The sequence below is a fragment of the Periplaneta americana genome, chromosome 13 (assembly GCF_040183065.1).
Source record: "Periplaneta americana isolate PAMFEO1 chromosome 13, P.americana_PAMFEO1_priV1, whole genome shotgun sequence".
NCBI classification, from domain to species: Eukaryota; Metazoa; Arthropoda; class Insecta; order Blattodea; family Blattidae; genus Periplaneta; species Periplaneta americana.
In genome coordinates, this window is record NC_091129.1 from 96,116,316 (window position 1) to 96,129,033 (window position 12,718).

The window sequence follows — 12,718 nt, forward strand, 5'->3', positions numbered from 1 at the left end:
TTACTTTTCCACAAGAAAATAAGTAATAACTGTTCCGGAAACAAATAAGTAATTACTGTTCCGAAAGAAACTAAATAATTACTACTTCAAAAGCAAATAAGTAATTACTGTTCCAAAAGAAAATAAGTAATTACTATTGCAAGAGCAAATAAGTAATTACTGTTCTAAAAGCAAATAAGTAATTACTTCTCCACAAGAAAATAAGTAATTACTATTCCGGAAACAAATAAGTAATTACTGTTCCAAAAGAAAATAAGTAATTACTACTTCAAAAGCAAATAAATAATTACTGTTCCAAAAGAAAATAAGTAATTACTATTGCAAGAACAAATAAGTAATTACTGTTCCAAAAGCAAATAAGTAATTACTTTTCCACAATAAAATAATTACTGTTCCGGAAACAAATAAGTAATTACTGTTCCAAAAGAAAATAAGTAATTACTACTTCAAAAGCAAATAAGTAATTACTGTTCCAAAAGAAAATAAGTAATTACTATTGCAAGAGCAAATAAGTAATTACTGTTCCAAAAGCAAATAATAAGTAATTACTGTTCCAAAAACAATCACCTCACCTCTCCGAGGAGCAAGGATGAAGGGCAACATAGTGCCCACTATTGGATAAGCAGGAGGACCTGGCAGACGATTCACAAGTCGCACAAGACGACTCCTGTAGGATCTTCGTAGGACTAGAAGCAGGGTTACCGCCGTCAGCAGTCCTAACAGCACCGACACGGTATCTGCATCCATCTTATCTATTGAATATTTCAGAAATTAACTTTACAGAACCATGGCCGTGTTTGTAATATTGTAAGACATATTATATACTGATGACACTTCAGCGAATGAAGATGTATAAAGTACACTGTCGTGGTATCTTAGTAATATTTTATCTAATAAATTGAATGTAGGCCTATGTCTCGTAGAGTGATTTTACACTTAAATTTGAAACAGTAACATCAAAATAATAATGTAACTTGTACCCCATGTGCAATTTTGAGTGGAAGCTCATTTTTATGTTCACGAAGTCATAGGTTTGTTTGCCAAGCCTAATCAAAGACAGACGATTTTACTGATTTTACTGATTTACTGGTTCTTTCGAATGTCTGAGCTTCGCACTCAGGATTTCAATTTTTTAAATTATGTCCTTTTTTTAAACTTATATTACATTTATGTTATTTTAATGTACCGAAGTACATATGATATTTCCATGCAGATATTCTGCGTCATCACACGATGAAAGAGTAATGGAACGGAGAAAAATTCTCTCCGGCGCCGGGATTTGAACCCGGGTTTTCAGCTCTACGTGCTGAAGCTTTATCCACTAAGCCACACCGGATACCCACCCCGGCGTCGGACAGAATCGTCTCAGATTAAGTTCAAACTCTTGGGTCCCCTCTAATGGCCGCCCTCTGCACTACGTCATATATGTCTATGAACGTAGGACCAAAGTCCACACATGTGCTGAGGTGCACTCGTTATGAGTGACTAGTTGACCGAGATCCGACGGAATAAGCGCCGTCTTAAATCACGAAGTGATTTACGCATTTCATATATATTATTTTAATGTACCGAAGTACATATGATATTTCCATGCAGATATTCTGCGTCATCATACGATGAAAGAGTAATGGAACGGAGAAAAATTCTCTCCGGCGCCAGGATTTGAACCCGGGTCTTCAGCTCTACGTGCTGATGCTTTATCCATTAAGCCACACCGGATATCCACCCCGGCGTCGGACAGAATCGATTCAGATTAAGTTCCAACTCTTGGGTTCCCTCTAATGGCCGCCCTCTGCACTGCGTCACAGATGTCTATGAACGTAGGACCAAAGTCCACACATGTGCTGAGGTGCACTCGTTATGAGTGACTAGTTAGTTGGCCGGGATCCGACGGAATAAGCGCAGTCTTAAATCACGAATCTGAGACGATTCTGTCCGACGCCGGGGTGGGTATCCGGTGTGGCTTAGTGGATAAAGCATCAGGACGTAGAGCTGAAAATCTGGGTTCAAATCCCGGCGCCGGAGAGAATTGTTCTCCGTTCCATTACTCTTTCATCGTATGATGACGCAGAATATCTGCATGTAAATATCATATGTACTTCGGTACATTAAAATAATATATATGAAATGCGTAAATCACTTCGTGATTTAAGACGGCGCTTATTCCGTCGGATCCCTGCCAACTAGTCACTCATTACGAGTGCACCTCAGCACATGTGTGGACTTCGGTCCTACGTTCATAGACATCTATGACGTAGTGCAGAGGGCGGCCATTAGAGGGAACCCAAGAGTTTGAACTTAATCTGAGACGATTCTGTCCGACGCCGGGGTGGGTATCCGGTGTGGCTTAGTGGATAAAGCATCAGCACGTAGAGCTGAAAACCCGGGTTCAAATCCCGGCGCCGGAGAGAATTTTTCTCCGTTCCATTACTCTTTCATTATATTACAGTGTCAATTGAACAAGAAAATGTTGAATTTGTCGTTAATAGTTCAGAGAAGATTTCGTCGAGGAAGTTGCAGGAATTTTGGCCAATTGCCCTGAAATTCATCACGCATTGATTAACATTATAACAATACTGCTCTCCAACTAAACTTCCTTTAAGTATGTGAGTTTAAAGAATACATTTTTAATGCTCTGTTTAACATTCATTTGGCATTAATAAATACTTAAAAAAAATTAACTTTGGTTGTAATAATAACATAGATTATATTGCTTGTGTTTAATAGATGGCGCATTCATTTGTTGACAAAGCTAAAGAGCAATATGCTTACCCAATGTCAACAACAGACATGACCAATATCATTTATCTATGTTATTATATATCATTAAGATTAAACTCGCTCTGTGGTCATGACCTCATGGATATATATACAAACGAGAGCCGGAGCTCCCATTTCAAATTGAACACGAGGTATAAGGTGGGGTATTTTCAGAGAAATATTTTTACAATGTGTTAAACTTAACTTAGTAAATCGTTCAGAGTGATTCACTTGTCTCTTATTATTAAGTTTAATTAAACCCTGAATTTTAGAGCATAGCTATGAATTTGCGATACCTGGTTCTAGGAGATTTTAACGCAAGGTTAGATGCGAAATTTCTATGCTTCCAGGGTGAGTAATTCCTCAATTGAAAATAGACAACCCTGCACTTTATTTAGTTGTTAGCATTTCTTATCTCAGAAGCCAGAAGGAAGTAAGTCCAAAATCTCCATTTTGAGATAGGTAAGATTAATGTTTCACTTTGTATACAGCTTTATGACTTACTTCCTTTGAATATCCATCCTGTAATTCGGGAGCACCAACAACCGAACAAAATTAAAATCCTATGTATGACTAAACCACAACATAAAAATCCATGTTTTGGCGCTTACTTCCTTTTACTTTCTGAAGCAAGACATGTGAAAGATTAGGTTATATTTCCATTGCCATAATTGTAATAAAATATAAAAAAGGTAAAAGGTAAAGGTATCCCCGTAACATGACCTCGGCACTAGAATGAGGTGGTATTCTGAAAGTTTGGCAACGAGAAAAAAATCCTGTCACCACCTGGGATCGAACCCCGGACCTTCCAGTCCGTAGCCAGCTGCTCTATGTAATAACATATAGTGTATGTTTATTTATTTATCTATCTATCCACTTTGATTATGTAATGTGAACTTTACATCACTAATAAAATTATTGTAAACACATTCATTACGCAACTAGTTAGGTAATGATACTTCTGTTATACATCTAATTAGCTAATGAAACTGATATTACCTAACTGGTTGTCTAATGTGAACCACACATTAAATTAAATAAAATGGAATTGATTTTATTTATTATAAACATTAGCAACAATATGGTACTAAATATTTAATTGCATAATTTGCAGCATTTTCAATATCTGAATCATCGTTTGAACTCATTTTAACTTTACTGTTCTCTGTTATAAACAAAAACTTATCGTGTTCAAAACTAACAGACTATATGAGTATATTTGATATATTTGAAGATGTGATTTGTTTTTAGTATGAACACAGCGTATTTATTTGTGGTACTATTGTGATTATAGGTATTTTCCTAATGCGCCTGCATCGCTACGATCTTAGTGAACCAAACGAGGTGGGCTCTTTCTATGAAGGATTTTATACAGAATTGGTGTTGTACACTGTACACCCGTATCAAGGACGGGGCTGTGTTGTGTATTACAAAAGAATAAATATGGCCTTTGCTGTAAACTTTTAACTTAAAATGTTACTGTTTCACAGGCAGCACTCTTAATGAAATGTTTACATCTATATTACAACAATCTTTGATGTAAATTTTAACTGAAAATGTTATTGTTTCATAGGTACAACTCTTAATGCAATGTTTAAGTCTATATTACGATAATTCATGTCCATGGATCATTCTGTACTATATATTACAAATCTAGACTTCCCTGATGAACTGAGAGAAATAAATTGTTAATGAAGTATTAAATCTGTTCAACAGAAATAGAGAAAATCTATACTCACAAACAGATGACATTTCGAAAGCTACGTCATCGGTTATTAGGAATGAAAAGTCTTCCTATTTTTCGTAAATATCTCCAAATAAATTATTTTGTCTGCAACAGTACTACACACTTCATATAATAGGAAAGAAAATGTTAATTGTGAATATAAGTCTCTAAACTATCGTATATCACGATAATTACGTAACACTTCCGCTTGACTCATTAGAATCCCTTTCAGGAAACCGATATCTTGCCGCTGTCAACTTCAAATCCTGTGTTGAGCGATAGGGAAAACGATACGACGACGTTCCGCTGTTGCCATGCAACGTACACTGCTCCATATTACTGAGGCATGCCGAACATAGTTTATAGAAGTCTAAAATAATGAAATCGGACTTATATGTTCCAACCTGTATATCACAGTGTCCTATTCAGAATGAAATAGCATTACGTCAAAAATACATTCTTCCTCTACACTCTACAGAACAAGAACGTTTCACGTTAAAAAATACTGATCATTCCCCTTTGTTTCCATGTTGATTCTTAATTAGGCCTATTTGTCTCTGATTCGTTTTACAATATTAATATTTCGAAATAACATATGCAAATATTATGTAATTTTGTTTTATAATCTCAGCCCCATTTATGAGGACGGCACGTTTGCGAAAGGTCAACTAATTCTTTTGACTAAGATTACGTTTGCGGAAAAAAGAGCAGAATCCGCTTGCAAAACGGCGAAAATTACCTTTAGAGTCTAAAAACCTTCAAAGGTGTCCGTAGAATTACAGTGTATTTGCTGTAAGACCATTCTAAGGTTGCTGATTGTATGCGTCTTCATTTATAAATACTGGCTAATATTTACGTATATATCGATGAATGAATTTCAATTGTTTCTACGTAAGGCGTATTTTCGCGAGTACGGACGGACTGAACCGATGCTCAGTCGTTACTGTACATTTAATCAGACATCATAAACTTAAAACAGAGAAATTGAAATAAACTAAAATAATGATTTTATAATTCCTTTGAGAAGGTGGAGAAATTCAAATATCTTAGACCAACAGTAACAAAAATAGAAATGTCACTTTAGAGAAAATTAAACGCAGAATAAATATGGAAAATGCTGTTATTATTCGGTTGAGAAGCTTTTGTCATCTGATCTGCTATCATAAAAACTGAACGTTAGAATTTATAAAACAGTTATATAACCGGTTGTTCTCTGTCGTTGTGAAACTTGAACTCTCACTTTGAAAGAGGAACAGGGTGTTCGAGAATAAAGTTCTCAGGAAAATATTTGAGGTTAAGAGGGATGAAGTTAGAGCAAAATGGAGAAAATTACACAACGCAGAACTGCACGCATTGTATTCTTCATCTGACATAATTAGGAACATTAAATCCAGACGTTTGAGATGGGCAGGGCATGTAGCATGTATAAGTAAATTCAGAAATGCGTATAGAGTGTTAGGTGGGAGACCTGAGGGGGAAAAAGACCTTGGGGAGGTCGAGACGTAGATGGGAAGATAATATCGTCGCCTGAATGCAAGAACTAGGTAAGTTGATTTTTCATATTTTGTGACATTGCATATTTACTTATTTATTGCACTAAGGAAAATGTATCGTTTTCTTGTACCTATTTCTTATATTGGAAAATAGATGTCGCTGGTATCGTTCGATCAGTTGCCTAGTTCTTGCATTACATTTTGTGCGATTTTTGCTACGCTATAAAAGAGGTAACTAAAAAACGCAAATTTCGAGTTACCTAGTTCTTGCATTCACGTGACTATATTAAAATGGATTTGAGGGAGGTGGGATATGATGATAGGGACTGAATTGATTTTGCTCAGGATAGGGAACGATGGCGGGCTTATGTGAGGGCGACAATGAACCTCCGGGTTCTCTAAAAGCCATTTTTAAGTTACGTTAAGGTAATGTTTATATACAGTATATAGAATGAATTTCAATTGTTTCTATGTAAGGCGTATTTTCGCCGAGTACGGACTGAACCGATGCTCAGTCGTTACTGTACCTGTAGCCAGTTAATATGTACTTAAAAATAGAGAAATTAAAATTAACCAAAATCATGATTCCATAATTATTGAAAACTACAAATTTAGAAAAATAGATCGTTAAGAGAATGGTAATGTATAGTACGTTTTTAATGCATAACTTAAGTTTTGCCAAGCTTTTGAAATTGTGAATCAATTCGTGAGTGAAGTAAAAGAAGTTAAGAATTTCCCACATAACCATCTTCCTCCGAGTGACGCCAAACGTGTTTTAGGAGCTCTTTTTGTTAGAGGTGCAGTAAAGCGGATAATAGACGGCGATCTACTACACGTTAGTTCTAATGAAGTTTATACGGTAGACGCGTAGATCTGCCTGCTGTTCCAGAACTGCGCTTGGGCACGGATTTTATTCCCTTTCAGGCTGATTTTGTCTTGGCTTTTCTAGAGCCGGAACCGGGACGGATCCTTGCACTTGGGATAGCTTTGGCTCAACGTGCTCTCTATGCAAGTGACTGTCAATTTTCCAAGTTCGAACAGATGTCTGGGTGGCATTTGTGAATCCGTATAGTACAAAGAATAAATATCGTGTCACCAAACCCTCTAACCTTATAGAAATTAAAGCTAAGTAAAAAAAACAACTAATCTCTTGTACAAGGAACTGCTGCTTTGTGAAACTGCAGAGCAGTGCGTGCAATAAAGGCTCAAGTCACACGGATTCTAGACTTCAGCCCTGTTGGGGATATAAAACACTTAATGGACAGAAAGAGGTCGTACTGTCAGAGAAATAAAATACTCAACCTAGAAAGGTCTCATTCTTAGGATAATAGAAACACACGACCGTTTTTTTTTCGTATCTCGTTGACGTCATATGACATTTCTCCCACTGCCGATTAATAAATATTGAAAGTCACTTTTCCTGGAAGAGTTTAAGATACTGAGAGAAAATAATTTACTATCAACTTGTTGTGTATTAACGTTATGAGATATGCTAATATGGGATTAATCGCTGTCAACTAAATGTCCTTCAACGTCTTGCGAAAAAATCTAATATTATAGCAATAAGCCTACTACTAATAAGCCTACTAAGACGATACTTGAATATCTTTATCGCGAAGATAACACACATAGCATCATAAGTTTCCAGAGTTTCGCAACGACTCAAGTTCTTTATCATAATACTGCTAATTACATTTCCATTTATCTTGTTTTTTTCTTGTACAATTAATCATTCAAATATATACTAGTTGTTTTAACTAAAAAGTGACTACTTAATCAGCTTTGAACGGAACACTGTTGTTTGAGGGAACGCGAAATATGTTGTAAACATTTTGAAGGATATGCGGAAGAGAAACAATGAACAGACAACTATAGTTCCGTCGCTCTTATTTCCGGCAGCCAAGTGACAAAGGATTCGGGTACATTTAAACGTGTGCGTCTTGTGATTCGCTGATGATGACGTTATGCATTTCCTAAGACTCGATAAATGCTTAATATAATCGTCCGCCATTTTGGCTCTTTCGTTGGCGTTCGCAGGAAGCACACGAGGACGTTATTTGCAGCTCAATTATTTGCTGAATTACAGTGCGTTTGATTTATTATCATAGGAGCTACGATATGATAATGTTTAACGGTGTGGCAAATAGATTCCTCGTCTGGTAGCTCGGCAACGAAAGAACAAAAATGGCGAACGATACTACCTACGTAGACTTTATATAACCTTCACTTCCTAAGACGTAAGCAAAGAGGAGGAGTCACGCCGGGAATAACAGCGTCGCGACTATAACTCCATTGAACGTTTAAAACAGTTTTGTTCAAAGCATCTTTTCTGAAGAGCTGGAATCGCACGCTGGCGTAGCAGTTCGCGGTAACTTTCGCCTGTCACTGTTACAAGTTCTTAAAGAAATGCGAGCCAATGATTGAACTACTGGTGAAGACCACTTAAAAGTGACAAAGGATTCGATAAAAATCTCTATGATTGCATGTAACGCCTATATAGGAGTTAGGGCAATGGAATTAAGATAAATAAATCAATTTGCTGTAAGGTTTAAGGGGATATTTATAACTTTCGTTAGTATAAATTTAGTAAAATTCAAAATTTAATTTCTACATACCTTGAAATGATTTTGTGCTGGAATTTAGTATAGTGATTAGACAATACTTCTAGTTTAATAAACAATTTTTAGAACAAAAGATATTGTTACTTATTTACTTATGGCTTTCAAGGAACCCGGAGGTTCATTGCCGCCCTCACATAAGCCCGCCACTGGTCCCTATCCTGAGCAAGATTAATCCAGTCTCTATCATCATATCCCACTTCCCTCAAATCCATTTTAATATTATCCTCCCATTTACGTCTCGGCCTCCCTAAAGGCCTTATTCCCTCCGGCCTCCCAACTAACACTCTATATGCATTTTTGAATTCGCCCATAAGTGCTACATGTCCTGCCCATCTCAAACGTCTGGATTTAATGTTCCTAATTATGTCAGGTGAAGAATACAATGTGTGCAGTTCTGCGTTGTGTAACTTTCTCCATTCTCCTGTAACTTCATCTCTTTTAGCCCCAAATATTTTCCTAAGAACCTTATTCTCAAACACCCTTAATCTCTGTTCCTCTCTGAAAGTGAGAGTCCAAGTTTCACAACCATACAGAACAACCGGTAGTATAATTGTTTTATAAATTCTAACTTTCAGATTTTTTGACAGCAGACTAGATGACAAAAGCTTCTCAACCGAATAATAGCAGGACAAAAGAAATTATTGTTAAGGGTAATTATATTTTTAATTTGAAGGTGTTATTTTGATATCCCTGATGTCTTTTGCAATGGTAAATATTTTTTTAACGTTTTCTTGTCTTTTTTTTCATAATGAATGTGCTAACAAATCCTGTCCTTATCAGGTGTATATATATATTTTTAATGATTTTTGTCATGAATTGTAAAATTTATTTATTTTTAATTAAGGTTTACTAATGAAAAACTTGAAATGATAAAACAATGCTAAAGACAGTGTTTGTTAATACGCTCATCTACAGTATATTAATAATAAAACTGTAGCCGAAATTTTCCTGGTAATTTTAGCTTTAAAAAAATGGTGTTAACATGCATATGAACTATTCTGAGATCGAAAATCGCATTTTTGAAATTTTTGTTTGTATGTCTGTCTATAGGCCTACATGTATGTTTGCTACCTTTTCACTCGATAATGGCTGAACCTTTTTCTATGAAAATTGGTATGTATAATAAGTTAGTTACCACTTAAAATCCAAATAGTTACTTTGAAAGGTGGAGTTATAAGGGAGCCTGAAGTAAATAAATCGAAATATCTCGGTAGTTATTGATTTTTTATATAGTTTTAAGCACAATTTTAAAAATAATTCAGGAACAGAGGCTTACAACTTAGCTATAATAAGCTAATTCTTCACCAAGTAATAAGAAGATCGTTTGAAAATATAATAGATTTAAGTTAATGATTCTATGTATATTTAATAAGTGCAGTGAAGTGCACGGGATTGCTAGTTATAAATAAAATATAGAAGAAAGCATTGAAATTAAATTGTACAAAATATTTTAGAGAAGAGAATTTCCTTGCACAAATTGCACCCCCAAAATTGAAAATATAATTACCATTAACAACAAAGTTTTTTGGATTCTGAAAATTTGTTATTATTCTAGACGTATTCTCTGATCATTTTACCAATTTCCAGCAAAAATGTAATTCAGAGTATGTAGAAATTAAATGTTGAATTTTATTTCATTTATACTAGCGAAAGGCGTACATACTCCCTTATGTTTACACTAGGACAATAAGTGGTAGAGTACACTAGTCTACCTTTTCCTCAGAGTGCTCTACTCTACCATTTAAGGCTGGTTCACAATAAACCGGAAACGAGAATCGGAACGAAAACGAAAACGGTAAAATTGTTAAAATGAATACATTTAAATGTGAGCATTCACAATTAAGGAAAAGCTTGCCGGAGCCCGAGATCGGGAACGGAGAGTTGGCCAAGTTTCAACTTTGGCGTTCACGTTTCCGATCACAGCCCACTAGATTCAGTCTATTGCCATCTAAAAGCTATTTTGTCGTCGTATATTTTGTAGCAAGAAGACCGTGACATAACCTATGCATTATTTTGTTCTGTGCTCTGCATCATGGAGCAAGTTTTATTTGATGAGATTCTAGTATTGAGTGTTGAGGAAAATCCTCACGTTTACGATAAGCGGCATGCCTCGTATAAAGATGAGAAAATGAAGAAGAATACGTGGTTTTCAATAGCTGCATCTTTGAACACCGATCGAAAGCGAATCATATTTTATTACTGTATTGGTTGTATTACACACTACATATTCACGCTTCAATTCAATAACTACTGTTGTGTTCATTTTTTGTTCTATTACAAATGTTTCTTCTCTAATTATTTTACGTTATGGTAGACTTAAAATAGGTTGTGATAATAAAGATGCATGGGCATATTTATAGTACCGTACCTAATGAAATGTTTTACTTGAAATTTCGAAGTTGGTTAACCTGTGTTTATGTTGGCTGCCTTGTACTCATGAGAGAACGCCATTGGTCAATTATACACAAATAGCATCAGAATGCGTAATATCGACTTTACATATCGTTATTGACATACATATCGATATGCATAGTCGCCTACGTTCTCGGTTTATTGTGAATAAAAAATTTTCATATTCACGTCCTCTGCTTCTCGTTTTCATTCTGGTTCTCGTTCCCGGTTTATTGTGAACCAGCCTTTATAGAGTAACCGTTCACACAAAGGTAGTAGTTTGTGGAGGAGAGTTTGATAACGAACGCTGCACGCTGTATTGTCATGTGTGTTACTCGGAGATCACACTTTTTTCATAAAACGAGTCCTTCGGCGCAAAACACTTTATGCTGGGAAGTACACACCAGCCGAACCACTCCCAGACTTACTGAATATTTTTTATTGTTAAAACCTCTTGTCTAAGTGCACCTCAACTTCTTTTATTTATATTTCAGTTCAGCAACACCAAAGCCTTCTTTTGTCATCTTTTAACGTGAAATGTTCACGTGCTTGTCATTCGAAAAATCTGGTTACTTTTACTATTGATACCATGACGTCATGTGAGCAGTATTATTTGACACAAATGGGAATGATTAATAAATGCGGGGGATATAAAGACAGCAGTGGTTTAATATAGTCCCATTCTAAAATGCTTACCTGTAGAATTAATTCTGAAATGAATCCAATTCTCTGTAATATTATTAGTTTCAATTTCAAAGAACTCACTAACATATTGATGTGTGAATCGTTACAACTATCAATAATTGCATTGTTGTCTCAAGATTAGGCACTCATGTAATAAGGAAGCGAGTTGGAAGTAGTTAGCAAGAAGTCTCCTCCTTGTTAAATTGAAATGCGGGGAGTATGAAGACAGAAATGAAAAGAAATATCAAAATATAATTTGAAATACCAAACACCCTTACAATCCTAACCATACTCACTATAACAATCACGAACAGCATAAAAGTTTCGCGCAATTATATGTATTTGATGAATACTGTGATACTTTTTCATCTTGTCTTCATGTGTGCTGCTACTCTCACTTTTTTGTTTCTACACTCTCATTTGTTTGTTTCTATAGTTCACGCTCATGTCTCATATGCATTCGTATTTTTATGTAACTTCACTAATTCCGTATTTTCAGTCCACTACATTTTTTTGTAATATTTAGAATAATATTAAAAATAAGTCCGAAAGAATGACAATTTAACAACTACAACAATCTCCGTGTAGAAACAAAATTTATTGATACACGTTTCACGCCAGACTAGGTACTCTATTCTACTGCAATTAAAAGTGTACATCGCTAGGAGTGTCTGTATAGTACACTGCTCCGCCGATTTAGTAGAATGGGTTGGAGTCTAAAGAAAGCAGCAAAACAGTACAACGTGGTCTGTTATTGTGACGAGAATCCAAGCCCCCGAATATAAACACGTTCATGTCAGAGTATTCCTGACACAGTAAATATTATTCAACGCCTTGAAAACGTCGCGAATATTAAGTAGGCTATATTGTTGGAGAGAGTAAGATAACATTTCTTTCTTTTTTTAATCCCTTCATTATTTATTTTAATCCCTTCTTGGTTTGTTTGTTTGTTTGTTTGTTTGTTTGTTTATTGGTTTATTGGGGTGGTTGATTGGTTTGCTGGTTAGTTGGTTTGTTTCTTTGTCTGTTTGTTGGTTCACTTT

The 12,718-nt window shown here is 35.5% G+C and overlaps 1 protein-coding gene across 5 annotated transcripts in view; it reads right to left on the bottom strand.

The window, feature by feature from the left end:
* Nucleotides 1-12,718, bottom strand: part of LOC138712133 (cytochrome P450 4C1-like) — a 57,533-nt gene that overhangs the window by 43,510 nt on the left and 1,305 nt on the right. The window contains exons 1-2 of one of the 5 annotated variants that reach the window (XR_011335640.1): nt 4,500-5,539; nt 573-752 (exon numbers count right to left, since the gene is read on the bottom strand). The exons of 1 other annotated variant lie outside the window; for it this stretch is intronic. Coding sequence is in view for 2 of the 4 variants with exons in the window: in XM_069843592.1 (XP_069699693.1) it covers nt 573-752; nt 4,500-4,512 (193 nt within the window). In the remaining 2 variants the exon portion in view is untranslated. Of the gene's footprint in view, nt 1-572; nt 753-4,499; nt 5,540-12,718 lie in introns of those variants that run through there. 3 more of the 5 variants (XM_069843592.1, XM_069843593.1, XM_069843594.1) reach the window with 3 other exon arrangements.